Raw genomic sequence first — 27,929 nt, 5'->3', positions numbered from 1 at the left:
TTGACTCCGTCCCAGCCATGAAAGGCACAGGGTCTAAAGATGAAGTGCACCACTAGATAGACAAAAAGTACCATAAAAATCCCAAGACCAGTTACCCAAGACTGGTATGATGGAAGAACAGGAAAGGGAATTACACCTTTCAAGTCAGGAGAAGCTAGGCCTGTCTAACCCAGCTGGCCACACAGACATGGTGCCACGGCACAGTTGCCTCAAAATTCAGTTGGCAAAATTCAACAGTCTTCCTAACTAAAGTTACAGTTTATCTTGTAGAGGCAAAGTAGGTGATAGTCAGATGAAGAGATGACAGATGATAATGTCATTGAAAGATAAATAGTAAGATAGATAGATAGATACATAGATACATAGATAGATAGATAGATAGATAGATAGATAGATAGATAGATAGATAGATAGATAGATTAGGTAGATAGAATCATTATGTTATCATGGTCTCTGGGTTTGATTTTTTTTTCAATTTTGCATTCAATAATTATTTGGGGGATCTGGATGTTAAAATTGACTAACGAGGAAAAAAGATCTTAAATTTTTAAGCGTAATAAATCTCAGTAGGAGTCCTGGAGCAGACTAAAGGTGTGTTTTCAAACTGTCCAGGCTAGAATGGGATGACGGGTATCTTGTCATATCTTACCATTAAGTACTAGTAACAGCTGCTTCGGAGATTGACGTCCAGCCCCAATTTTATCCCCTGTAGTTCATCTGCTGTTTTCTGAAGTCCCATCCCAGGTCCTTTTAGAGGAGTCATAATATAATGAAGACATACTTGGTGAATGATCTCCATGTTCCCTCTTTCTGAGGTTTCAGGAGAAATACTTAGGCTGCAGTGATTCCTGGTTTTTACTTAGTTATGCTGTTTGTAGCCATTTCTACAGTTCCTAATAAGCCTGAGTCCCCATCCTCCCTTGCTCAAACATGTTTTGGTCAACTTGCTTAAAACCCAAAGAGAAAAAGCAAATGGTGATGTCACTCATCTTGATATTAGCGATATGCAAATTAAAACAAGCATGGGGTGAAATTTTCCATTTAAAACCAATTGCCCCCCCCTTGAAAAGACATAGATTTCGCATTAAACGTCATCCTACTTTCTACTTACCCAAGGAAAAAAGTTTAAAATTCTCTAGAAAAGCTATTTTTTTTCCTCCTTCTTGATCTGATTATCATAATTCAACCCATAGAGGAAGAACCAGGTGGGAATATATTAACATTTCAATTTGGTTCAAAATAACTTAATACATTATTTTCCAGTTAGCTTTGTATGTTGTGGTTGTCACCCATCCATATTCAATCCCTTTGTAAATAAAGTAGTTAAATCTTTATTTAAGTAAGTGAAATCATTCACTCTGTAATTGTAATTACTATTTAATCTTCTGAGAAGACACTCAGTGACAGAATTCTTGCTTTACTATGCAGTGGGCAGAGGATTACAGGGCCCTCGCAGTGCCCTTAACTCTGCCAACTGGCTGTCCGTCAAGGCATGAACCACCAGAGAGTACTGTTGGACTGAAACACCAACTGACTCAGAGACATTTCACAGATAGATAGCTGCACATGTGGCCACAGAAAGCACACACATAAGGGCAGTTTTTAAAATGCTATGTGTCTGGTCAGTTCACATTTCTGCTGTATTTGAGTAATGGATGTAAAACATAAATAGCCATAAGTCTTTCCAGATGTGTTTTAAGACAGATAATTTGTTTCTATCTAAGGATAACAATACGTATAAATGCAATGACCAGTTGGTGAAGAGTTTGTTGAGGTTGGCTAATTCCATTCATTTTAACTTCCTTTTCCACAGAAATTCAATCTGTACAAAAGAATTCTTCTGTGCTTTGAAACAGGTCTGTGGATTCATTTAAAAAAAATAAAAATAAGTCCTCTCTAAGAGGCCATGCCCTGATAACCTTTGACCTTAGCTGTTTTCGTTCCCTGAGTGAGAATGAGCTAACTGTAAATTTCCAACTCTAAGAATAAGCTGGAGTTGTACCACAGGGTAAAGAGTTTGCCTAGAATGAAATCTGGGATTCCATCTCCAGCACTAGGAAGAGGGAGAAAAACCCCTTCCCATCCACAGGGAAACGGTTTCCTGTGCTTTCTGGACAGGGGCATGACAGCATTATCCTAATAGCTCAATTTAGTTCTGTAATTTTTCCTTTAGGAAAAAAAATGGTCATTCTTCATCAAAAGCAACTGATGGACACCCAGCGTGCTATGCAAGCATCATCAATAGCTGCAAATGACATAGCAGGATCCATAGCGTTGGGTCTTAGTGGAATTTTATTAACAAGAAGGAAAATCAGAGTGATAGAGAGAAGAGGAACCCAACATTCTCTGATGTTTGTGAAATTTGTAGTACAAACTTGCTCTGAGCATGTGGCCTTGCTCTGAGAAAGGAGTGGCAAAAGGAGATCAAAACAAGATGAACTGAAAATCGAGAATTCTGAGCCTGAGGAAGCCAAAGGGAGCCAACCAAGCGGAGTTAAGAATAAAATTACAAAGGGACCTTCAGTACACCAACAGCTCAAAATCCAAATGATGAATGTCCAGGAGTAAATTGCATAAAACTTTTATTTATTAGCAGTGTATTTTTCTACACTTCAAAATAGAACAAAATATCTTCTGGAAGATAAACTATTCATAACAAAATACATGGCAAACAATTTTTATTATAAGTGGAGAATCTCTCTGCTATATAGTCTCTATAATATATACATCCCCTTCTTGGTGTGCCTTATGTATGCACATGTGTATAAATAAGCTTAAGACATACACATGTAGACACATATGACGTATATACACATGTAATCATGGAAACTTTACAGTAGTCAACTTTACAGTCACTTTAGTAGCTGCACTCGTTAGTGTTCATAGAACAACTAAAAATGATAATACGGTTCTCTTCGCCACATCTCAAATGTCACCTCTATCACTCCTTTATGATAATCTGAAAGAAACAGTATTCTCTCCCTATACTATGAACCAACATTTTAAAATAATAACTCATAATAAAATACTTCACTTCTTCAACTTTGGAAAAGATACACAACAAGTCTTTTTTATGCTTTTGATTCTTAAAACATATAATTCAGCTTTCCATCAGGTGAGTGCAATATTTTGGTATTGCAGCTCTGGGAAACTGTGTTAACAAACCTGAGTCAAACATTCATTCCAATGTCATTTGAAAAGCGTAAAACAGGAGCAGGGTGTCTTACTGAAGCATGTAGAACAGTCTGAGTATGCCCTCTCCTGATAAATACATTATAAATAACTCAACAGTTGAATGAAGCACTTTGTCTGAATCCATCTAACCAGTCCTTGCCCATTCTCAAGCAGCCTGGAAGAGAATCAGTGTCTAAGAATCTCTATCCCAAAAAGACAAGAAGCCAACAGGCTTCCGGAAACTTAAGCATGGAACCGTACTCACACGGAAGGGCTGAGCATTCCCCCAGGGGTCCTTCCGGTTTCTCATCCGGTTCCAGACAGACCCAGGCGCACATTCAGGAGGATGTGCTTCCACTAAAATGTCTCCTTTAGTATACAGATCTATCTACTGAGCAGCGTTTTTTCGGTTTATTCCTTCATCACTTTAAAACCGACATCAGACCATGCTTGCTTACAGCGCAGAGTGACCACCTCGTACCAAGAACAAAATATTCTGAGTTATTAACTCTTTTGAAGTGCTTTTTGATCTCTACCAGCGTACATTTACTGAGTGTGTTCTTTTGAACTGTAGACATGGGTCTCAAAATCTGTATCCTTCTTTTGCATATTTACAAAAAGGTATAAGCAAAATAAAACACGTAAGGCATTTTTTTTTAAAGCACTCATGAGAGGAGAAGAGAAATAAAAGCATTTGGAATGTTCTGTCATTTCATAGAGAGAAAAAAATATCATGCTTTTAGAAGAAACGCCCAGTGAATTCTGATCTTAAAGAAATGCTAGGGTCTTTTGTTTTGTTTTTAGCCTCCTACTTAAAAGACTCAAGAACAAAACTGAAGGGAAAAAGTGTTTGCCTAAATAAAACCCTATCAAACAACCCCACTCTTGATAGAGATAAATTTGGATAGACTCTTATTCAGACCGATTTCAGCAGAGAATGCCCTGATCTACTGAATTCATAGTGGAACATCAAAATCACTTCCTAAAAATGTGCTCCCTTCACTGTCACTACATAAAGAAGAATTATTTACTCACTGTAGACAAAGCCATACTAAAGCTAAACAAATTTAAAATACAAATCTTTTGGTAGCAAACAGCAGGAAAATCTAAACCAAAATATAGTCTAGCTTTTACATAATTTTATATATTTATAAAATTATCAAAATAGTATTTTATAAAGTTCACGATACATATATAATGTAACACTGTACATGGAAATGCAGTAACAAATGCATTACTGAAATACATTAAAAATAACCTTTTCAAATACCAAATTTAACACTAGAACTGTCTTTACAAGTATGGACATATCCATAAACATCGTTACAGTGCATTTATAGTAGTCATTAGCCAGTGCTCAAGTCTCTCGATGGTGCTACGTTAGCACTCTCTCTAATTAAGACATCCTCTGGACAGGCAGCTTCCTCCACACTGCACATTGCACATCCAGATGTCTAAGAATGGAGCCGCCTTCACCGGAGTGGCAGGGCCTTAGTAATGGACATATTCAGACTGAAGGGACTGTGTAGGGAGAGACATAAGCCGAGGTTAAATTCCATCACACGCAAAGCTGCTAAAATGTCATACAGCCTCCTCCTTCAACACACGCCGGCTCAGGTCTATTATATAAAAGACACATGAAATAAACTAAGAAAGCAAATGATAGGGGAAAGAATGCTTCTACTGAGAAAGGAAGGCATTTGGTTAGGTAAAATGACTGTTAGAAAATTTTATATTTCAAAAAAATCTAATAATGTTTAAGCATGATTCCAATCAAGTAATAACTGAAAGTAAAAATGTAGTACTGATTTGATTCCTGAGCTTTACTGTTATAATTGACTATTACTCAAAACATTAAATGATAGTTATAACTAATTGAGAGCTGTTAGATTTTTTTTAATTAATACACATAAGTGACATGCTGATGCCTTCTCAGAGTCAGCAGCCACTTAAATACAGTCCTTAAGAATGCTTGAGTTTAATCAATACCTTATAAGTCCTTTCCACTAAGGGAACACAAACTATAACTAGCTGATCTGATCTGAGGACCCAAAGACATGGCTGCACAAGAATCTTATAAAAACGTAGCACCAGGTAAGCATGAATGAGCAACATAGATCCTTCCACATGGAGATGGATACTAAGAGATAGGAGGAGCATGAGGGGCTTGCTCAGAATGTCAGGAGAGCAGACACAGCCCAGGAAAAGAGGAAAAGCAGCAGGAAGTTCACAAAAGGAACTTTTTAATAGCACATAGTAGTTACACAGAGGGATACAGATCAATTCTCAGCATTAACAATCCTTCCCAAAGCTCCTCTCACCAAATACCTAGATCAGCAAAGACTACTTGGTGATCTACAAGATGCTTTCTTTTCTCACTCAACCGTTTTTCAGACAGATTTGTAGCACTTTGTTAACAGGATTATTTTATTAAGAGAACTTACTAATTTCAAAACTGGTTCATTTTGGTAATGATATAGATATTAGTGACACACACACACATACACACACACACACCATTTTCCAAATTTATAAGAACATAAAACTAACTGTTCAGCTTCAAAGTCCCAGGAAACTGTCTGACCTGTCAATACTCCTTTACTAAGTATTTCTGCCCAGTTTGGCAGTTCCAATATTTCTTTTCAAAAGGCAAAACCCATTGTCATAACACATGAAGTAAAGGTAGAGGTATTTACTTAGATAGATAGCAATGTCCACAGTATAAAATTAACATTGTGTGCCACCAAGAAAGGACAGGAGGAAGAGAAAGAGGAGTGGTTCTCCGGGCTAAATGAGGTTCAGTGTCAAGAACTCTTAGAAAAGCAGAAAGGGTTTTCACAAGCTAACTTTCTTGATTTGTGGTGTGGTTTATAGCAAAGCTTTGAAAGAGGAAGGAGATGATAAGAATGAAGCACCATTGTATAAACAGTGACCTCACAGAGGCACTGTCCTGTGGAGTGGAATAATGCTTTCAAACCCTCATGCTTTCAGTTGCTATATTAGTGATTGGTGCCCTAGCTGCTTTTCCCCAGCTTCTCCTGAAGTCTGGAAATGAAGTGTTTCCCTGTCAGCAAGGACATCACACCTGTGCGTTACAGACGTTGTGCCTTCTGGAATGTTCATCTTGTGCTTTTGTTCTGACTAGAAAAGTTGCAAATGCTCTCACTAGCAGAAATTAGAAGCTCCTTAAACAGCTTATAAATTTACAACAACAAAGATGGGTTTGCAAGCACCTCTTACGAGTCTCAGGGCATCACCGTTTTCTCATCAGCGCAGCACAAGGCAAACAGAGGTCAGCTGACTACAACTGTCTTCAAGGGTACTTAAACAGACATCAATGTATCTTGTGTGTTTATAGCTTTCATCTCCTAACTCCCTGCACTCCCTGATCTGGAAAACAGAGATAGTTTAGAATACCTTCAGGTTACTGTTTCTCACATTTGGTCTCCTGGTCAAAGCTTTTGCTTTTGCATAGCAAAGTCCACAAACCAATCCAGCTTCAAATAAAGTTCACCACAAGCCCTCCTGCTCTGTGTTTTCCACACCCAGCTTGCTCTCTTGCATTGCTGAAATGGCTCTGCAGATCTTGGCAAACAAATTTGCCCAAAGCAGGACCTTTTGTCCTGCCAGTTCAACTCATTTGACAAACAAGTATGAATTAGGCAGTGCGGGATGAAAATCTTGGAACAAATCATACCTCATGCTTCTTTATCGGGTACAAGGGAAGTTAAAAAATAAAATAAAAGATCAGTAAAAATTGGTTAGCAAATTATTGCAACTCCATTATTTTGTAAGGAATTAACTTCCTTTTATTCCCAATATAAAAATACAACTCTTTAATGAAAAAGACTGAAGGGGAAGAGAAACACTAGAGTCTACGAGATCTGCTGACTTCAAGACATCACAACTAACACCCTCAAGGCCTTTAAATCTGCAGGAGGAACAGTGTAGGATGACAGGATGAACAGATTCCAAAGCCCTGTGTGCCCGCATAACGAGGTTAGGTCCAGGTGGGCCACCGGGGCTCAGCCACGGAGACCTAAAAGCATCAGCACACTGCGTGTGTACTCCCAGCATAGGTAATGGAAGCCTAAGCCTCCTTAGCTGCTAGCTTAACTAAATGCACAGCAGAGCAAAGAAAGCGTGGCTTCAGGCATCTTGCACAGACACCAACAGGACTACCAACGCTACAGAATGTCTTCCAACTGTCTCCAAGTCACAGAAGTGCAGTCCGAATTCCAGAAATCTTCAAAATCTACAATTGACCAGAAATAAGCAAAAATTCCCACGTTGACCTCATATGACAGGTACAGTCAACAAAGAAGCACAAAACAAACAACCACAAAAATACATAATGTTACATTCAAGCTATGTCCATAAACTGTACAGGAAACATAATTTTGTTCTAGCCAGACCCCACCCCCAATAGACTTCATGTTATTTATATGTAAATAAAACTCAAAATTATTTTAGATAAGAGTTGCACAACATGTACTAATGTTGTAGGAGAGATAATTTAGTGATGAGTTACTAAATTTTTAGTTTTTATAATAAGAATGTACTTTGTATTTGAAAAACAGTATCATTGTTACCATTGACTTTATTAAACCTTATGAACATGAAACTATTTCGGGTTCTTAATAGATACGGCACTTCATCTATTCTGAGATATTTACTGAGTATTTTTCTATACGCCAGGCACAGTTCAGATATCTTTTCTGTATTTACTCATTAAATCCTCATCCCTCCCATTTCACAGATGAGGAAACTGTGGTACACAGCGGTGAAGCTATTTGCCCCAGATTACTCAACTAGGAAATGATGGAGTCTGAAGCCTGAGAGGCTGTCTCCAAAGCATAAACATGGGCCATCTGTCTAGTTCCTCAAGAAAATATCAATCATCATCCTATAATCATTACGTATTCCACCTAACAGGCTCTTGACGAGAACAAAGATATATAAATTACAAAACAGATACTATATGTACTACATTAGAGGAGTTAGTGCACTTTAAAGTTATTTTTCATCAGAACCGAATTTAAAAACAATTCATTGTAAGAACAACTACATGGTTGGCCACAGTGGCACATGCCTTTAATCTCAGCATTAGGCAGGCAGAGACAGAAGGATCTCTACATATTAGAGGTCATCCTGGTCTACACAGCGAATTCCAGAATAGGCAGGACTACGCAGAGAGTTGTAGTTGAAAACAACAACTACAAAAATCTGTACTTTGAGTATTCTGGTTAAATAATGTTTTAATTCTGCTTGGACAGTGTTTTGTTTTCGATTTTTTTTTTGTTGTTTTTTTTTATGTTGCCATGTGTTAATGCCAATGTCACTAAAATAAAGATCAAGACAGAGATAATGGAGATGGTTATGAGACTTGAGGTGTAAACATTATTTTATGTTCACAAGTGTTTATATAACCAAGATATTTAATCTCGATTTCATCTGGTCAGTAAATTCCACTAGGCTCTCAGACTAGATCAAGTCTATTAGAAATATATGGCATTATTATAGTATGGATACCATAAAAAAATGCAGCAACATTCAACCTGGGAAGCAGGTTGAAACTAATTGCCCAACGTTTTCAGCCTCAAAATGTTTAATGTCAAAATATAAACTTTCATCAAGGAGCATCATTCCCTGAAAGCAGGGAGGTTTGACATAAAACAAATTGTTAGGTAAGGAGATCAAGACTACTTGTTCTGTTCTGGAAACTCACTGCTAATCTGTTTTGGCAGATGTATGTCTTAGCTATAAAATTTTAGCGCTTCTGGGGGTGTTTCTTTCTTAAACAGCCCAGCTACTTAATCGTGGTGAAAAAGTGTTTCATAATTACAAATACATGTACACTTAGACAGTTGGTAAATACAACCATGAGCTGCCTGTCCAAAACAACAAATAGGAAAGGATGACAGAGATTGACATCTCGACAGCAGCTGGGTAAAGAGGCACCTTCCGTTCAAATAATTTCTATGAAGGCTCTTGGGTTAGTGTCCTGGGAAGTCAGAGCCCTTTTTGCAACTGTGCGGTCTTTTGACACACTGATTTTTTTTTTTTAGTTTATTTTTCTATTAATTACAGTTTATTCACTTTGTATTCCAGCTGTAACCCCTTCCTCCTCCCTTCCCCTTCTTCCCTCTTCTCCTCCCATGCCCCAACCCCAGTCCACTGATAGGGAGGGTCCTCCATTCCTTCCATCTGACCCCAGCCTATCAGGTCTCATCAGGACTGGTTGCATTGTCTTCCTCTGTGCCCTGGTAAGGCTGTTCCTCCCCTCAGAGGGAGGTGATCAAAGAGCCAGCCACTGAGTTCATGCCAGAGACAGACCCTGTATTTCCTCAGAAGTGGGGATAAGGTGAGAGGCACACCTGAGCTTCACAAATACATGGCTTGGGCTGGACACCAAGCATTTCTAACTATCCTTAGGTCTAGGTACAGAAGCTTCTAGTCTCTGTAAAATCTAATCTTCCACAAGCAAAGACCTTGCAGGCTTCAGCTTCCAGCCTTCGTCTGCTAAACTAGGCCAAGAATGTTTTCAGCTTCAGAGACTTACTGCTGAATAATAATACTAGAAAGCTCACCCTTTCTAGTTCTTTCTGAACTCTGGCTGGTTGGTTCAGATAAGCTGTTCTGGCTCAAAACTCCTCTCCAGGATGACAAATTCACATTGGCTTCCCTCTGCTTCTCACTGAACTGAACTGCACCAAACTGTACTGTGGAACAAATTGCTTTCATGTACTGTCTGCATGAATTTTCCTCACTGAATTCCTATTTTATTTCTTTATTTCCCCAAGTCTCTCAAGAAAAAAAAGGCACATGGTCTGCTTTTATGCTCAGTGTGAATTCTAACTATAGAGGCAAAATGCACCAAAGAAAATAATAGTTTATTTTAACATGTTAGGTAATTGCAAAATGTATTTGATAATATAAGGCTTTACTTATACTCTTGCATCCAAAGTATTGAACACTGGGGGAAACTGAATCCACAACTCCCTTTCCATTTCTCCGTTATATCCTTTTCATGTCTCTATAATAGCTTGAGGCTTTTTTTTAACTGCTTAAGGCACACAGAATTAACACACAGAATGTGCACACTGGTACATATTTCCACAAATGAGGTTTCTTGACACTTTAAAGAGTTCCCTTCTAGTGTCATAATGCAAACTTTTCAGGGGTGGTGGATGAAACCCCACTGGAGCTTGCTTTATGGTCAACACAAAAAGCCTAAAGGGCTGTGATAAAAACCGGCTTTGAAAGGGTTTTTCAAAATAGATATTTTCCTTGTGTCCTCTATATATTCCAGGGGCCCCAGGATGTAACAAGACAATTCTGGTTAATTAAAACATGATGTAAAATATTCTTTTACCTTCCTACATGGCTTTTAATAGACTCTTTTTTTCTGGGGGAATTTAATATAGGCTTTTCAGCAATCACAAAGAGTTCAATTGTTAGATGACAGATTGTTGACACCCTGCTTGACTCAGTCAACCATTACTTGGGTGTTTTCAGTTCATCTGAACACCAAAATTATATTGATGCAAGTGCGCTTTAAACTTATTTTCTATTTCAGTAAAGCCCCATTCCTTCAAAAAATAGACGACTTCCAGATGACTGTCCACTAACGTTAAAACTGAAAACTTGGTTTTCTTTTCATCAGTGCTCCACACACTGTCAAGGTTAACAAGGGCATATGGGCTCTCCCGGGCTCATTTGCTTAACATGAGCGCAGAGATAGTATCCAACTTCCAGTTCAATACTGGTTATTAGGCACTTCTTATTCTGCGGAGCTTCGGGAAGCGAAGATGCACTAAGCAGCTTAAAAGCCAGCGGATGAGAGAAAAACCTTAGACTCGTGACTGTGTGCGGAACAGGTACGTGAACAGTTGCAAGGTGAGATGCAAAAGGCTTTCTACCTGGATCGGTCACAGATGTGTTACCAAGAGAACTTGCTTCAGCAGGCCAGGCAATATAAAACCAAGCAGAGAAAGGGGAAGAACACAGAGTGAACGCCATGTTCTCGGCTCCAGGCTCAAGCGGGACATGGATACAGAATGCCAAGATGCCAAGTCCAGCTGCTGAAAAGGAGGCGAACGACAAGGCCTAGGGATGAGGGGGAAGAGCCCTGAATGGCAAGCCAAGAAATCAAGAGCAGAGCCAAGAGACAGAGCAGAACCCCTGAACAACGCCAAATGAATACGACTTCAGCAACTCTGCCTCAGAAACTAACACAGACAACCAGAAATGTGAAATCAAAGGCAAGAGGCGCTTGCAACAGGGAGAAAGTGCTGGGTGAGGAGGGGGATTTAATAGTTCACAAAGACCAGCCCTCATGGCAGAGGTAAGAATGAAAGGACATTCTGAAAAGAAGGCACTTTGTCGGGAGGACTGATGGGACCTAGTGGCGGACTCATAAGACTTCATAAGTAATTGCTATCTGTGCAAGAATGCACATGTTGTGTGAATGCTTTCTGTATATGAGAGGGACTTCCATAAACATAGCTGTTATACACAGAAAGAGTCAGCGACTGCGGAGTGGGAGAATTTCAAACTTGAAAGAAATGACATCAATATTTAAAAACCTGAAAATATGTAGTAATAAATATACATACCCGAAATCATGCAACACCCAAAGGTTAGATGTCATGTTTTCTACCTGAAATGTCTATCTTACCTCAATCAGTTCTTGAGGGATCTGAGGATCCCTCACATATCCATGACATAGGTGACTATATAGGAGAATGATCTAGGCCAAAAGGGCAACACAGGATGACTTCTGAAAAGACTGCTATTGCTGTCATCAAGTGTGGCCAAGAAAGGCTGCACAGAGAGTTTGAGAGACAGAGGGAAGGAGGAAGGTGGAGTAGGCTGTGAATACAGCATGTGTAAGAAATGTCAGAGGGGTGGAGCATGAGGTGTTCAAGGATGTGAGGAACTGCCTGACAGGATCAGGAGACGAATGCACACAAGCAGAGGGCAATGAACTTTCAAAGTTGACTGGACAAATTCCAAAAGGCCCTAAGATGGGAGGTGTCAAGATGAACCAGCAAGCTATGCTCCACACGACCTCCTCCATAGACAAGTATTAAATATTTGTAAAGTGTAGGGAGGAAATCAAAACCACTGCAGGACTCAAAGCAAGATCAACACCCTTGTGACCTGGAAATAAACCAAGCCTCAGTGGTAGACCACTGACTACAGAGCTGGAGACAAGAAGAGGGGGCCAGCTTTTCTGTTTCTCAAGGACACAGAGGCTAAAATCCCCAGGTGTAAAGCCAAGGTTGCCTCGGGCTTCTTCAGCTGTGAAAAGGGGCTGGAGAAACCATGGTCATGGTCCACAGGCCAGGGCTTATTCATAGCCATGTCCATGCCTGAGAAGCAAGCCTGAGCCCAGCTCACCAACGAGCCTGGGTCATTCAGACCTGTTTCTAAACTGAAAGATCCCACCCACCCCCAAATCACCAGAACCCACAAGAAAGGGTGAATTAGTCAAGGCCAACAGATATGCTAGCCACCCTGATTCGACCACTACTTATCAAAACATCACATTGGATGCCATAAACAGGCATAATTCTTATGTAAATTAAAAAATGAAATGAAACTTCAAAAAGAAAAAGAAAAATGTGAAAGAGAAGCAGAGCAGATATGTAAAAACCACCCATGTGGTGCTGGGAGATGGCTCAGTGAGCATTGTGTCTGTCACAAACATCAGGATCTGAAATCAGATCCCCAGCACCACACCGAGTTTGAGCACAGTGGTACATACACATAATGCAAGCACTAGGGAGACAGAGACAGGAAGAACCTTGGAGTTTACAGACCAGTCAGCTCTGTCAATCAGAAGGAAGTCCTGCCTCAGAAGATAAGGTGGAGAATGATGAAGCGACCAAGCACTGACCTCTGGTCTAAACATGGAGACACACACTTCCACACAGAGAGACACATGCACACACACAAAGACACATACACACATGCACACAGACACACAGGCATACACACACGCATACATGGGAGCACACTCACACACAGAGATTCATGCACACAGACACACACACACAATCTTGCATTTAGAGTGAACCAGCCACCTACCATGCTACAACATACAGACAAGGCTGCATCTAAGACAAAGTCTCCTAAGCAAAAATGCACAGCTTCCGAGAAGATGAGCATCTGAGATCCTCAAGAAACATGCCAGAGAGAGAACAAGAAACCGTGCCACCCAAACCATCAGGTCAAAGCTCAGACAAATGAATGGCTATAATAACAACAGAGTCAGAGGTGCTAGGTAAGAAAAAGGGAAGGCAAAAAAGAAGTATCTAAAATATTAATAGCTGAGAACTTCCCACAGCAGAAAAAGGCCATCAGAAAACACAAAGACCAAACAGCAGTGCCTGTCAAGAATCTTTGTCTAACTGTGTTATAGAAACTTAATAAAATCTAATGAAGTTTAAGGCAAAAGAAAAAAAAAACATCCTTTTACAGTACAATCAATCCTAAAAGTCTTTGAAATAGTCTTAAACTGGAAAGTGGGTTGGGAGTGGGGTGTCAGAGAGAACACAATGATAGAAGGACTAGGGATGAAGGCTGAAGATGAACTGAGCCAGGAGATGCCTGTGTGGAAGTATCGGTCTGGTAGAAAACTATGTGAGTCTCTGTCTCACTTTGCTTCAGGAAAACATCACTGAGCCCTGCAGTGAGGAAATATACGTTACATACAACATTTTCAACCGAGTGAGCCTTACATACATATAAAAAGTACTTACTTTCCTAAAATATGAATAAAATAAAAAGAAATGCAACATTAAAACCATATTCACTTCTATTGACCTAACAGTATTGTTATTATTATGTGAGGGGGAAAAAAAAATACAGCCAAGTCTGGTGGCTCCTACCTGCAATCCCAGCTGTTCTAGAGACTCCCAAGGTCAAGAAAGGACTGACTGGGCTACAGCAAGCACAGGCCAGCCCAAGTGACTTAGTAAGCCCCGCTCTCAAAAATATAAAGTGAAAGGGGCTGAAGATACAACTAAGTCAGTGACAGAGCACTTGCCCAGTGTGTGACAGGTTTTATCTAGAACAGTCCTCCACTAGAATGGGGGAGGGGGGGATGAAGAAATGAGTAAGGCAATTAAGAGACCTTGGTGCCAACCTTTTTTTTTTTTTTTTTTTTTTGGTATACTGAAAATTTTATATTCGAAAGGTGCTTTCAAATGGCGAGACAAAAACAGCCGGCAGGCTTTGTACAGAAAGTCAATGCAAACCATTGTTTAACACTGGAGACTTAAATTACAACTAGGTACATCTGCAAACCCTACATAAATAGCTGCACGCAAGTCTACAGACATCATCTGCACCTTGCTGACTTTGAAACAATGGGATCCTCTCCCAAGAAAAACACCCAGGTCCCTTGGGAGGCGAACAACAGAGTAGCAGTGTTAAGTGGATGCCAAGGCTTTGCTTTAATGCTGGCACCGAGTTTATGTTCTTACTATGTCTAGGGCCCCAGTATCGCTCCACAGGGGGAGGGGGGAGGGGGGGAGGACACATCAAATCCAAAGCAAGGTCAAAACAAAGAGGGTGAAAAAAAAATAATAATCGCAGTAATTCAAAAACAAGAAAAGTCCTAGAAATCTGGATGTGTCTTCACTATTAAATATACCAAAATACGATTAAACAACCATGATTTCAAAATCGTTAATAAATTTCACCTTTAGTTCGTCATATATTATCTTAGTAAACTATTCACGATGATTCAATGACTAAACATCATATTTAAAGTGAGGAGGGGGTCATTATTTTCAAAACAGAATGGGCACCAAGCTGAAATCAGGAAAACCCACTCATTGCACACTACTGAAAGGCAGGAGTACTTTATTGGAAGCAGACAACCACTGAATCAGCCAATAAACAGGTCATCACTGTCAGCACTAACATTGTTCCAAATGAACAAGGAAATACGCTTTAACATACTTGCCAATTACTCAGTAAATTTTCATCATACTAGTTATGGACAAGGATACAATTCGATATTTTTATCTTATTCCAGGCCCTGCTTTAAGCATTGGTTGTCTCTGGAATGTACCATATTCTGCCTCCTGGTAGAACACAGAAGAACCTAACAGTACACTGGCTATTAGAATGCCAAGAGGAGCCAGGCCTGGTGGCACATGCCTTCCGTGCTACCGCTTGGGAGGCTTAAAGCAGAAAAACCTGCAGTTTGATGTTATTCTGGGCCACATAGTAAGACCCTGTGTTGGGGCGGGGCAGCAGAAGAAGAGGAGGAGGGGAAACGAAGAGAGGGAGGAAGAGGAGGAAAAGGAGGAGATGGCGGAGGTGGAGGAGTCAGCAGTGGTAGTGGCTAAGGAAGAGTCGGAGGTATATACTTCCTTTCACTTTTACTTCTAACCTTAAACCAAGCAGGATTTCCTGTCTGGGCAACACGTTAAAAACCCTGAAATTCAAGAACCTCATGAAATGTCCACATAAAGAAAGTTTAAAATTAGGATTACTTGACAATATGTAAGTATTAATGTTCATGTATGGAATACCAACACTTCACGTCGATAAGAACAAATATTAAATATTCACCATGGACAGGTGCACACGCTAAAAAGGAAAGCACTGAGTTCAGTTTACTGAGAAAGAGCTTCAGAAAGGAGCCCAACGACCACAGACCACCTTGAAGAGGAGAAATGGGTGAGGCGAGCAGAGGGCTTCAAGAAATAACTTCCTGAAGCCAAGAGTGGGTGAGAACACAACGCAGAAAGAGTGAAAGAGGCCGCAGCGCCTGGGGATGACACCAGGTAAAAGAAGACACATAAACCCAACAGAAACCAACCGGCTCTTTACAGAAAACACCTGCCAACTCCAAAAATACGGATTAAAGGTAAAGGAGACTGACTTGAGATAAAAAAATATGTCAACACAACAAATGGGCATGAGAAAAGAGCAGAACCAAGAATTCTGAGAACATTCTAGAAGCAACGAGCGCCCTCACCGACGGGACCTTCCCCAGGACAAGCCTCCTGAGACGCGTGAAGATCAAGGTCTGAGTGAAGAGCGAGGAGGCTTACCGCAGGCGTCAGCTTCAGAAACATCACCAAGCAGATGTGAGCAGGTGACACCCGCCGCAGCTTCCCCAACAGCCACCAAACCCACTCACGAGCCCCACAGCCGCTTGTTCTAAACGGCCTCTCCCACAAAGCGGGGGTCCTGGGGAGCCCCCAACAGAAAAGAACAGTCCCTCCAGATCTGGTCACTGAATGTGCACACTCTTTAAAAGTAAAAAGTGCACATTGTTTTAAATCACCTGTTTGTTTGTTTTTAAAGGTTCCTGTTTATTTTTTTCGTTTTTATTTACAGAACTAAATATAGGGGTAGGAGAGTTGGGTGGGTAGGCGAAGCACTTCCCATGCAAGCCTGACAGCCTGCATTTGCTCCCTGGAACCTACAGAAGGAAGGTGAGACCTAACTTACCGAATTGTCCTCCGACCGCCACACATAAATGCTATGACACCTGTGCCCACATAGGCACATCATACACACACGGTAACATTTTTTAATTTAAACATACGGAGCATTTTAAATTGATAAAACTGTTATCACTGCTGATCCTTTAGGATTATTTGGTACTCTCAGCACTATAAAGTGTGCTGCAAGTCACAATAATCACTGTTTAATCCACACAGCATTGTGCAAGGACGCCGGCCACGGTCCCTGCTTCCACGCATGCGTCAGAGAGCTCCCTTCCACACAGATGCCGGAAATGCCTCCATCAAACCGGATCTTTCCATAGGCATAGTTGAAAACTTCCTGAAAAGGTCTTCAGTTGCTCAGGAAAAATAAATAAACTAACAAATGGAATTGCATAAAATTAAACAGCTTCTGAACTGTAAAGAAACAACAGAACCTACAGACAGGGAGAAAATCTTTGTCAGCTATACATCTGACAGGGGCTTCATATCCATAAGTATATAAAACACACAGAGAGAGAGAGAGAGAACTGTAAATTATCCAGTTAGAAAAATGAACCCACACAGACATTTCTCAAAAGAAATACCTATGACATTACATATATAAAATGTCCAGAATCCTTAGCCATCAAGCAAATGACAATCGAAACTACATTGAGATTCCATCTCACCTCAGTCACAATGATTATCAAGAAAAAAAAAAAAAGCAACTAAAATGATGAGGATAGAGGGGACATCATTATGCATTGATGGTGATGTGCTGGCTACTTTTATGTCAACCTGATGCTGACTGAAGTTATTTTGAAAAAGGAAACCTCAGTTGAGAAGAATGCCTGCACCGTATTGGCCTGTGGTCATTTTCTTACTGATGTGGGAGGGTCAAGTTCACTGTGAGTGGTGCCATTCCCAGGGCTGATTGTCCTGGGTTCTATAAGAAAGCAGGCTGAGAAAGCCAAGAGGAGCAAGCCAACAAGCAGCTCTTGCCCATGGCCTCTACGTCAGGCCCTGTCTCCAGGTTCCTGCTTGTCTGAGCTGCGCTGACATTCCTCAGTGGTAAGAATATGATGTGGAAGTGTGATCTGAAACAAATCCTCCATCCCCAAGTTGTTTCTGGTCATGGCAACAGAAGGCAAAGTAGGACAGTGGGAATGAAAACTAGTGCAGTCAATCTGGATGCTGTAAACCACGGTGTGTCGTAGCTACACCACTCCTCGGACACTGGTCAGCATGGCACAGAGATGCCTGCACACCCATGTTTACCGCAACACAGGTGTATTCACAGTGGTTAAGACTGATAAGTAGTTATTCACAGGAGTGAAAACACAGAACCAGGCTAGATGCCCAAAAGAAAATGTAGTATTTATACACAGTGTAGTTTCATTTAGGCAAGTGAAAACTTGCCATTTGCAGAAAAATGGGTGAAACTGGAAATCATATTAGGCCAATTAAGCTAGATTCATAAAGATGAAGGTCACATTTTTTCTTACATGTAGAATCTAGATTTTAATCTGTGTATACCAACACGTGTACCTATGTGACATGAAAGTGGAAAAGGGAACTATCTGGAGAGAGGAAGGGAGGAAACTGCTGAGAAGGAGAAGGAGCAAGAGAAAGTAAAGCAGGATAAGAACAAATCATGTTTTCTCTCTTATGCAACCCAGACATGCACACACACACAAGCACACACATGAGCCCATGTACACACACATACACATGAGCACACATGCACACACTTGTACACACATACACACGCACACACACATACACTAGCGAGCACACGTATACATACACACGTGCGCACGCGCGCACACACACACACACACACACACACACACACACACACACACCATGAAAGCAGAGGGACTACTTGAAAGGAGAAAGGAAAGCAGGGGGAGGGAGGAGGGGGTACAAAGAAAGGTGGTGAGGGTGTAAATATGAGTGAAGCACAACAATAGACACAAATTATCACAAAAAAAACAGTAGTTTGTACACTAAAAAGTTAATCATTTACCTAGACATGGTGGCACATGCCATTAATCCCAGCACTCACAAGGCAGAGACCAGCTTTGTCTACCTAAATTCCAGGCCAGCCAGGGATACTCAGTTATTATTATTTCTCAAAAGAAAATAGTATCTTTAAAAAGTTAATTTTCCAACAAAAACATCAGATCTGCCTGTCCCTCTCGCTTTAAAGTCCCCCTTAGCTCCTACTCTACTTTGGCTTCTTAGTTTGGCTTCATCTTAACCTCCCAGCCTGCCCTTTGGCCTTGCAGGCCTTCGGCAGTCCTGGGAATACCCATGGCTCCTAATAGCATCAACAGCTGACAACTACCAAGCAATATTGATAAACGGCTGCATAACACTTCATATAATTTTTCTTAAGCAAACACTGTAACCATTCCATTACAATGGACATCATGACCTTAGTCTCAACACTCTGTAAACCACCAAATATTTTCAAAGCCACAGTCAATATTATATATATATATATATATATATATATATATATATATATATACTTTATTTTAAACGGTCCTGTAATATGGTGTTACCTCATACAAACAAGAAAATTTGATTTACTTCTGACTGTTATAATTACATTATTTCCCTGAGGCTTAGAGAAGCTGCCAAATACCTCCATAAAAGGAAGTGTCAGAACCTAAGAACTCACCTAAGGTAACTTTGTTCTTCCTGTCCCCACTGCATAGAAGAGCCTTTCCCCACCTTCCTGTCTTGACTCAGATCCCTCACAGGCCCCTCCTATTCATGCCCCCAAAGGCAACTGATTAAAGTGTTAACCTTTCCTCACCGCTTGCTTGCCCCATTGAGGGAAAAAAACATTGTTTAAATATCTATCGTTTACATCTCCATCTTTTTAACTGCCTATAATAGTACATACACGGCATAAAGCCACCAAAACACCATCTTTTTAATTCAAACTGTCCTAGGTTCAAATTTATGATTTTGTTATCTGTTTGCAGGACAGTCTTGGGAAAAAAAATCATCTTTTTGCCCCTTGAGATTCTTATCCATAAAACAGAAATAATCATTCTTACCGTACTCAATCATTTAAACATCCATCCATCCTTTCTTTTATCCAGTCACCATATACCTGCCGGGTGCCTGCTATCCAACAGGATCCAGGCGTGTAACCATGGAGATGAAGGTACCATCTCTGCTCCTAACAGTGCTTAGAGCCTACCGGACGATGAAATCTACAGTCCTGAGAAGTGCTACAATAAAGACCAAAGTGTGATACAGAGTAGCTTATGCCCCAACTCAGACTTGGGGGTCAGATAAGGACAGGGTGATGACTAGCAGTTCAGTGAAAAGTGTCATTACAAATATAACATAGCAAATATTCAAGACAGTTACCACAAGCAATTTTCAACTTAATAAAACACTTCCACCCCACCCACACCCTCGTCACATGTCCCCCGTTCCTTAAGCACTTGAAAATGACTCTGTCAGGAAAGCAAATTTGTTTCTACGGAAAAGGGGGGGTTTCCCACTGGACAGCGGAGACAAGACTAACCCAACAGGCCAAGATAATGAAAATAAAATCTGACTATCTCTTAGCATTCTGTCACAACCAAAAGGATTCCTTAACATTTATTCCTGTTTTCTGTGTTAAAGCATTTAATGATAGAACAAGGAAATCATTTTTACATTTTTCTGGGGGCTGAGCTGCAGGAAAAAAAAAAGGGAGAGCGAGAGAGAGCAATTGCAGCTTTCAAAAGAGATGCTAATTGTAGCTTTTAAAATATTAGACTCCCTCTAAACACCCATCGCCCCCATCCCCCAAGAGTTTCTGGGTCTTTCTTAAAGGAACAGGGAAGATATTATCGTGCAGACTTCTTTTTCTTACCGAAGAGGTGTAAAGTGGGTTGCGTGTGGGGTGGAGCAGGATGTACACATGTGTGCATATGGAGGTCAGGGGACAACCTTGGGCTGTCCTTCCACCTTGTTTTGAGACATTCTCTCTGCCATAGGTCACTGGGATAGCCAGGCTAGCCAGCCTGCAAGCTTCTGGAAATTCTCCTGTCTCTCCCTCCCATCTCACCACAGGACACTGAGATTACAGATGTGCACTGCAGCATCCAGCCTTTCCAGCAACTCTAGGGATTTGAACTCGGGTCCTCATGTTTACACAGGCAAGTGTTTTACTTCCCTTAAAACACTCCTGTTGAGTGAATCAGACCTGCTTGTTCCCGGGGCCCTGCAGCGCCTTATCTTCAAGCAGCAAAAGGCCAGGTTCATAGAACAGTTTCATGCACCATATAGGAGGGTGGTTCTCAAGCCCCTACTTATTTCCACAGGAAGTGGGGACCTCCATGTCAGCCGGTCAGCAGAAGCAGAACTTAAGCCTCCACATCACAGAAGGGCACAGATGGCTTCAGAGACAAAGGTAAAGAAGGGGAGGTTTGCAGAGGGGATCTGCTTGCTTCTCCTTTCCTCTCAGGATGGAAGGGAAGAAAGGGTAGCCATCCTGGCAACTCTAGGCATTGCCTCTGTTTGCAATGCACCAACAAAAGGAGAAATAGGGCTAGTGACATCTCAGTGCCCACATTTTATAACCAATTACTGGAAAATCACCCTATTTCAGCCAAAAGCAGGGATGTGGAAGAGGAAAAGGTGGAAAGAAGCAATGAAGCTTGGAATGTGGCCAAAGTTCACTTATGTAAACATCATGGGGTACAGAAGAAATCTGTGTTGGGCAAAGGATCTCCCCACCCATAGTACCCCACTTCTCCCTTCTAAACAGGGATCACAGAAGGGAAGACCTTCCTGGCAATTTCCTGATGCTTCTGGCATCAAACTTTAAATGTAGATGGCACAAGTCTTTAGAGGTGCAATCCACGAGCTGTGAGTGTAACTATGTATATAACACTTTTACTAGAAATATAAAGATACACAGTGCATTCTAAAAAAAAAGAGAGGCTGATACACAAAACAATGTGTGGAAATATTGGCTGAACTCAGTTCGTTCTGGGAAGTACCGGATGCAACACCACAATTGTGAAAGTTTAAATACACTGTCCTTTCACACCTAGCACCCAGCCCTGGACTCCTACCTCCAGCCCTCCACCCTTCTACCCCTCAACCCCTCTACCCCTCTACCCCCAGGCTCATGGATTTTCATATTTATGACACAAAGCTCCTGAATGTCTACAGAGGGATTTAGGATAGATCAGTACCACATCAAAGAGTGGAAGGAGGCTAACTGGAACCCTGGTCTCTAACAGAATCTAAAGTAATGATGAGACGCCCTCTTCTGGCCTCTACAGGCACACACACACACACACACACACACACACACACACACACAGAAAATAAGCATAAAGGTTAACATTTTTAATTAACGGTAGAATTTTTCATAGAAATATAATCAGACATGTAAATTTCTCTTGGGAAAGGAATGTGTATGGAGTCTAGTAAAAACAATTTTTGAAAAGAAGCTTGTAGTAGAGATGAGTCCAGAGAGAACACACACATACACACACACACACACACACACACACACACTCACAGTACCACATTATACCACACCACACACACTGTATCACTATTCCTCTCCCCACTGCCCTTGTAGGAAGCAATTTTGTCCTGATGACTGGCTGAACAAATGGCTAAAGAGCAGCGGCATGGAGAAATGCAGACAGAGCCTTCCCAGGGAGCCAGACTTGCTCCGCCCCAAAAAGCCTATGTGTCTACCATCCTTGATATGTTGCATATGGTTCTACTTGCCCTTTTCCACCCCAAATAAAACTTGCACCCTATAGATATCAATGTCTCTCGACACAATCAAAATATTAAATTTGTAGTGGAGACCTGACCCAACAGATTTTCACTGCAACAGGGCTAGCCTGGGAACTAAAGAGCTCTTTGGCGAAAATCCTGCCAATTCTAACTTGTCTCTAGATGAGAGGTAGCTAATTGTAAATGTCTTCCTAAAGACTCTACCTGCGCCTACCCTAAAGCCCATGTACCTACCCACCTCTTTCTGACCTGTCTCTCATTAACACCTTCATTTGCCACCTCATGCACTCCCTGCACGAGGCCTGATGCTCAGCTGTGGGTAGGTGCTGTTCCTGGAGCACTCCTCATGTTTCTTTACCCCAAACGCTAACCATGATCTGAGGAGAGGAGAAGCCACCATTCTCAACACAGCACCCCAAGCAAAACAAATGCTATGCACAGACTGAGCGCCTTCGCCTTGTACTACACATTGAGAATGCTTTGAAAACTTAACTGAAACGTAACCAAAGCCTACATAGTCTGTGTTCAATGGAACGAAAGCTGTCTCTCCCTCTTAAGAAAAAACTCACTTGAGCAGAAGGGACGGGGAGAAAAAGAAGGAAGGAGGGAAACCAGTTGAAACTTGGCATTTACTTGAAGAGGAGCCAGCAGAATGTAGCGTATGGACAGTTGCAGAACTCAGAGGGAAGGCGTCAATCAGAAGGTTTCCTTGGCACTGTTAAGTTTGGTGGCAGCCTCGGCTGGGAAGGCAAGGTAGAAAAGTTGCATTCAGGGTTCTGAGGACAGAGAGGTGGTGTCTGTGAACTTACAGGTATAGAACGGCTCAGGAATCTCGATGAGGAGGAAGAGAGCCCCCCCGAGAAGGGAGGTCTAAGGACGGTGGTGTGTTCTTCAGGCTTAGGGCTCAGGGGGCCTGGGGAGCTGTTCAGGTTGCCCCCAAGGCCACTGCTGCTGATGTTGCCATTGTTGCTTCTGGTGTACTGGTTATTGTTGAGCTCAGGGTAATTTCTGCCAGGTGGCTGGGGGCTACCATTGGGGAAGCTGGTGAATGGGCTTGCTATGAAAGCGGCCTTGGTGGGTGAGGCTGTCTTTTTGTTCTCAAGGTCTTCGGTCACAGCGTTCAGGTTCCCTAGAGAACTGGCTAGCCGGGTGTTTATGGAGAAGCTGCGGGGAGAAACACAGGTGGGGAGGAAAAAAGACAGTCAACGATGTATACTCACATGTTTCTAACACAGCATCACAGAAATGCGACCAAGATGGTTCTGATCCACACAGATGGCTAAATGGCTTCATCACTCTTGGTGACATCACCATCCTTGACCTTATTCATGCACATCAAGTTCCTTGGCCAAAAGCAGTTCACTGAGACCCCCAAAACACTGGCTTAAACAGCGAATGGTCTTAAAATTTCAGAACTGTATCTGCCAGAGGCAAAGAGTTACCACAGGGACAGTGTACAGGCTGACTTAAGTCCAAGCTTTGAATCCCAGACATAGTCTAGCATACGATCTTATCAAGCATCTCTGCTTCTCTGAGCTGGCTCCCACTGTCTGTGCACACTGGGTGAAGAACAGGACTGCTGATCATTAGGATGCCTGGCTAAATCTGCATCACATGACGCAAAGTCACAAGGAGACTGTGATGGTTCAAATCTAACCATACCCTCCACAGCCTTCGCCCTGCCGGGGAGATAGGACAAGAAACCTCAGAAAAATAGTGGGTTCTTTGGGGTTTCTCCACTTCTTCCTAGCACCCTCCTCTCTTGGACCTGCAGCCAGATTCCTTGCCTACAGCAGGACCTCCTTACATCAGGCTAGTGCTCTGGCAGAGGTAGAGAATTACCTTCTCGTGTTTGCTCCTGAAGACAAAGAACCTCTGTTTATCCTTTTGGCTGTTGCTGAGGGGGGGAAACACACTTTGGTGGTCTTCACAGTAGACACAGATGGTTGTGGAGAAGAACTTAATCTTTTCAGGAGAAAAAAAAAGGGACAGAGTGTCACACTAAAGTTCTGTTACCTAAAATATTCAGCAAGGAGCTATAACAAGGTAAATCAAGAAACCTCAATGCTCTAAGAGGCATGAGAAAATGGTAAGAAAGTCCCATTCAGACCCATTCCTTCATTTCCAGCTCGCAATTGCCCTGTATGAAGCCACCAATATTTCTTGTCCTTTCATCTCATTTCTCAGCAATTCATATAAAAAAAAAATCCCCTCTGATGAAATCTAAAACATCTCACATTTGACTATTCAAACCATTTAACATCTCTTCATTCTTCACAAAGCCTAGCTAAAATCCTTGGCTTGGTTTATAAAAACCTCTAAGCCATAAGATTAAACCCACATGGTCAAGGGCATGATGACCTCAAGCATCAGTATCCATTTTGGTTGATTCTCAGCTGTCTGTACACTCCAGGTGAGGAGCAATAGCCGCGGGTTCCCTGGCTAGACTGCCCTCACCCCTTGTGCAGTTTTGGGTTCCCTGTTTCTCCTACAGAGCCTCCTCTTCTATCCTTGCCCCTCCTCACTTCTGGACTTCCACTTCCCCCCAACCCGCGCTGACCACCTGCACCTTAATGGTCCATTTGGATATTAACTCCACGACAAGGCTTTACTGAATTCCCAAGCAGGGTCAGCAGCCTGTTTCAATGGGCCACTCCCAGTAAATCACAGCTCTTACAGTGTACTACGCTAGCATTTCCTTTTTGCCTATTTCTATGGCTCACGATAAAATTCTTCGAGAGCAAAGACTTGTCCCTCATTTCTGCACCAAAGGGCTCAGCAGGTGCTCCATCATCAACTTCCCACTGGACGCAAAGGGAAAATGTGCTCCTCTGAAGAGAGCCGGGACTCAGCCATGGCTTTCACACCAAGGATCTTTTTTGTCCTAGATAAATCCTGTGATGAAATTGGACTATGCTTTCTCTCTGCTTCAGAAAGCTTCGTTTACTTCACACATCTCTTCACCACCCACCTTCCCAAGCACTTCTTATGCCATGTTTTCCCTGAAAACAAAAGTGGTAAAGGCTTCAGAGAAACCCGAGACAGTGAGAGCTACCCACTCAGCAACAGCATGGTTAGAATACAATCCTCAGGGAGAAGATGGCAGCTTCTTGGTTCAGTTTAATCAGCAATACTAGCCAATCACTTCTAGTGTTCTCTCCAGGTGGATTGGGTAATACCAGTGCCCAGGTACCAACCCAGGAGGAGCAGAGAACTTCTTCCAAGAGGAAGAAATGCACTAGCATTTCCTCCTCTCATGAATGACAGAGAGAAAAAAAGAGGTGAACAAATGCACACACAAAAAAATAAAGAGAGCTAACAAACAGGAGGAAATCAGAATCAGTCTCTGGGTTGGGAAGAGAGTTGCAGAGAGCTTTGGAGTTACTAGAGAGCAGAAAGCACTGGGAGCTCAAACATCTTAGAAGTAATGACCACTAACCAGCTCACAGCTGGAGGGCAGGGCAGGAAAGTTCCTTTCGACAAAATAAGCATTTTCTTTTTTTTAATTAATTTTTATTTTTTATAATAATAACAGGTTATTTATTTTGTATCCCAGCTATAGCCCCCTCCCTCATTCCCTCCCAACCCCACCCTCCCTCCCTCCATCTCCTCCCTGCCCCTTTCCAAGTCCACTGCTAGGGGAGGATAGTAAGCATTTTTAAAGTGTAGCTTATTTCAGAGCTGGTGAGAAGGATCGGGGATTAAGAACACTTGCTGCTCTTGCAGAGGACCCAGGATTGGGTCTCAGCACCTACATGGCAACTCACAGCTGCCTGTAACTCCAGGTCCTGGAGATCCAATGCCTTTTTCTGACCTCAGCAGGCACCAGGCACACACATGGTACATATACATAAATGTAGGCAAAACACTCTCACACATAAAATAAAAATAAATACATCATGTTAAAATAACATTTTAGCCAGGCATGATTTTAATCCCGGCACTTGGGAGGCAGAGGCAAGCTGATCTCTGGGAGTTCAAGGCCAGCCTGGTCTACATAGTAAGTTCCAGGACAGCAAGAGCAGAGGCTATAAGCTAGGCTGGGGGTGAGGGAGACTGCTCAGTGATAGAGTGTGTGCAAGGCACTGAGTTCTATTCCAAATATTAAAATTAATAAGTGAATAGAAAAAGCTGTATAGTTATATTTATTTTCATGGGTTTTGATGCTTGGAAAACATGTCTGAAAGGTCATATGTATTTGCAGTGTCTAGAAATGTTGTTGTGGACAGTACCTGAAAGTCTGGGCCACTTCCCTTTGGGGTCCTTTCATATCATCTGACCTGCAAATAGAAGGCAAGAGCTCAGGTTACCACCAGGCCCCACAGTTAAACAAAGACCACCATAAGGCATTTGAGTCAGAGACATAAAGATATTAAGCGATCAGGAGAGAAAAGTCATGCCGGTTGGATATCAGCGTCGGTCTGCTTTACAGAATGAATCCTAACCCCAGCAGGCAGGGTTTGCTGGTTCACTGTAAAGGTTACTTTCTTTTGTACAAAAAGGTGGAGCCACATCTGCTCAGTAGCAAAGTGTTTCCTGATGATTCCATGAAGCTATTATGGAAACTGAAGTCTACCCCCTGAGAAAACAGCAGAGAACTCAAAGGAAAACGCACATCAAACCCAGCTCCTAAGATCCACAAAGGAAATAGAGACCTTACGCATATGCGCTTGCTAAATTATACTTTCTTCCAATTCAGTGTCCCTCAGCCTTCCCAATGCTACAACCTTTTAACACAGTTTGTTCCTCACGTTGTGGTGATTCCCAACCATAAAATTATGTCTGTTGCCACGCCGTAACTATAATTTTGCTGCTGTTATGAACTGTAATGTAAATGTATGCATGCAGGATATCTGACATGTGACCCTGTAGAAAGGTCATTCGACCCCCGGGGTGAGATCCACTGTCCCAAAATAACCCTTCCTCTCCTATAAGATAGCTCCTGTTGTCAATCCAGTCTCAACTATCACAAGGTTTCAACTGCTCTGTGGTCAGACCTCAGCTCCCAGCACTGATTATGTTGGGAAATTTTCAAACTTCAAGTCAAGATGGCATATAATTTCTCAGACACATGGAGGAATCACTTATTCAATTCTCAAAAATCAGAGGTGAAGTCAGGTAGTGAGATATACCAAAATTTGGCACAGCCTCCTTGTTTTCGCATTCTGGCTTCGATGCGAAACCCTGGCACAGCTGTGAGGACCTGGCCACAGCATCAGAAAAATGCTTGTGAAACTCCAAATAGACTTCGGAACGGAGAACCAGAAATAAATGCTCAGCAGCACTTCGAGGCAGAACTCCAGAGACAGAGATTTAACAACTGTTTTCATAAGCATTAAAATTGTAGTTACTCCCAACAGTAGTAGAACAACAACAACAAAAAATATATCAGCTAGGGATGAAGGCAAAAGAGCCATGTGTCAGAAAACATAGGTAAACTCGGTATTCATGAAGTGACATTCGGGAGTGAAAAGGAAACGTTTCACCCACAGAGGGAAGTGCTCTGTGAACTGAAAG

General features: G+C 41.8%; 1 protein-coding gene across 1 annotated transcript in view; it reads right to left on the bottom strand.

Moving 5' to 3' along the window:
• Positions 1–2,565: 2,565 nt before the first annotated feature.
• Positions 2,566–27,929, bottom strand: part of Cdc14a (cell division cycle 14A) — a 152,094-nt gene continuing 126,730 nt past the window's right edge. The window contains exons 13-16 of the mRNA XM_021642714.2: positions 26,645–26,692; positions 24,255–24,377; positions 23,222–23,576; positions 2,566–4,695 (exon numbers count right to left, since the gene is read on the bottom strand). Of these exons, the coding sequence (XP_021498389.1) occupies positions 4,666–4,695; positions 23,222–23,576; positions 24,255–24,377; positions 26,645–26,692 (556 nt within the window). The 3' untranslated portion in view covers positions 2,566–4,665. The remainder of the gene's footprint in view (positions 4,696–23,221; positions 23,577–24,254; positions 24,378–26,644; positions 26,693–27,929) is intronic.

This window comes from Meriones unguiculatus, chromosome 10 (assembly GCF_030254825.1).
Source record: "Meriones unguiculatus strain TT.TT164.6M chromosome 10, Bangor_MerUng_6.1, whole genome shotgun sequence".
Classification (NCBI taxonomy): Eukaryota; Metazoa; Chordata; class Mammalia; order Rodentia; family Muridae; genus Meriones; species Meriones unguiculatus.
This window is presented reverse-complemented; position numbering and strand designations above follow the sequence as displayed.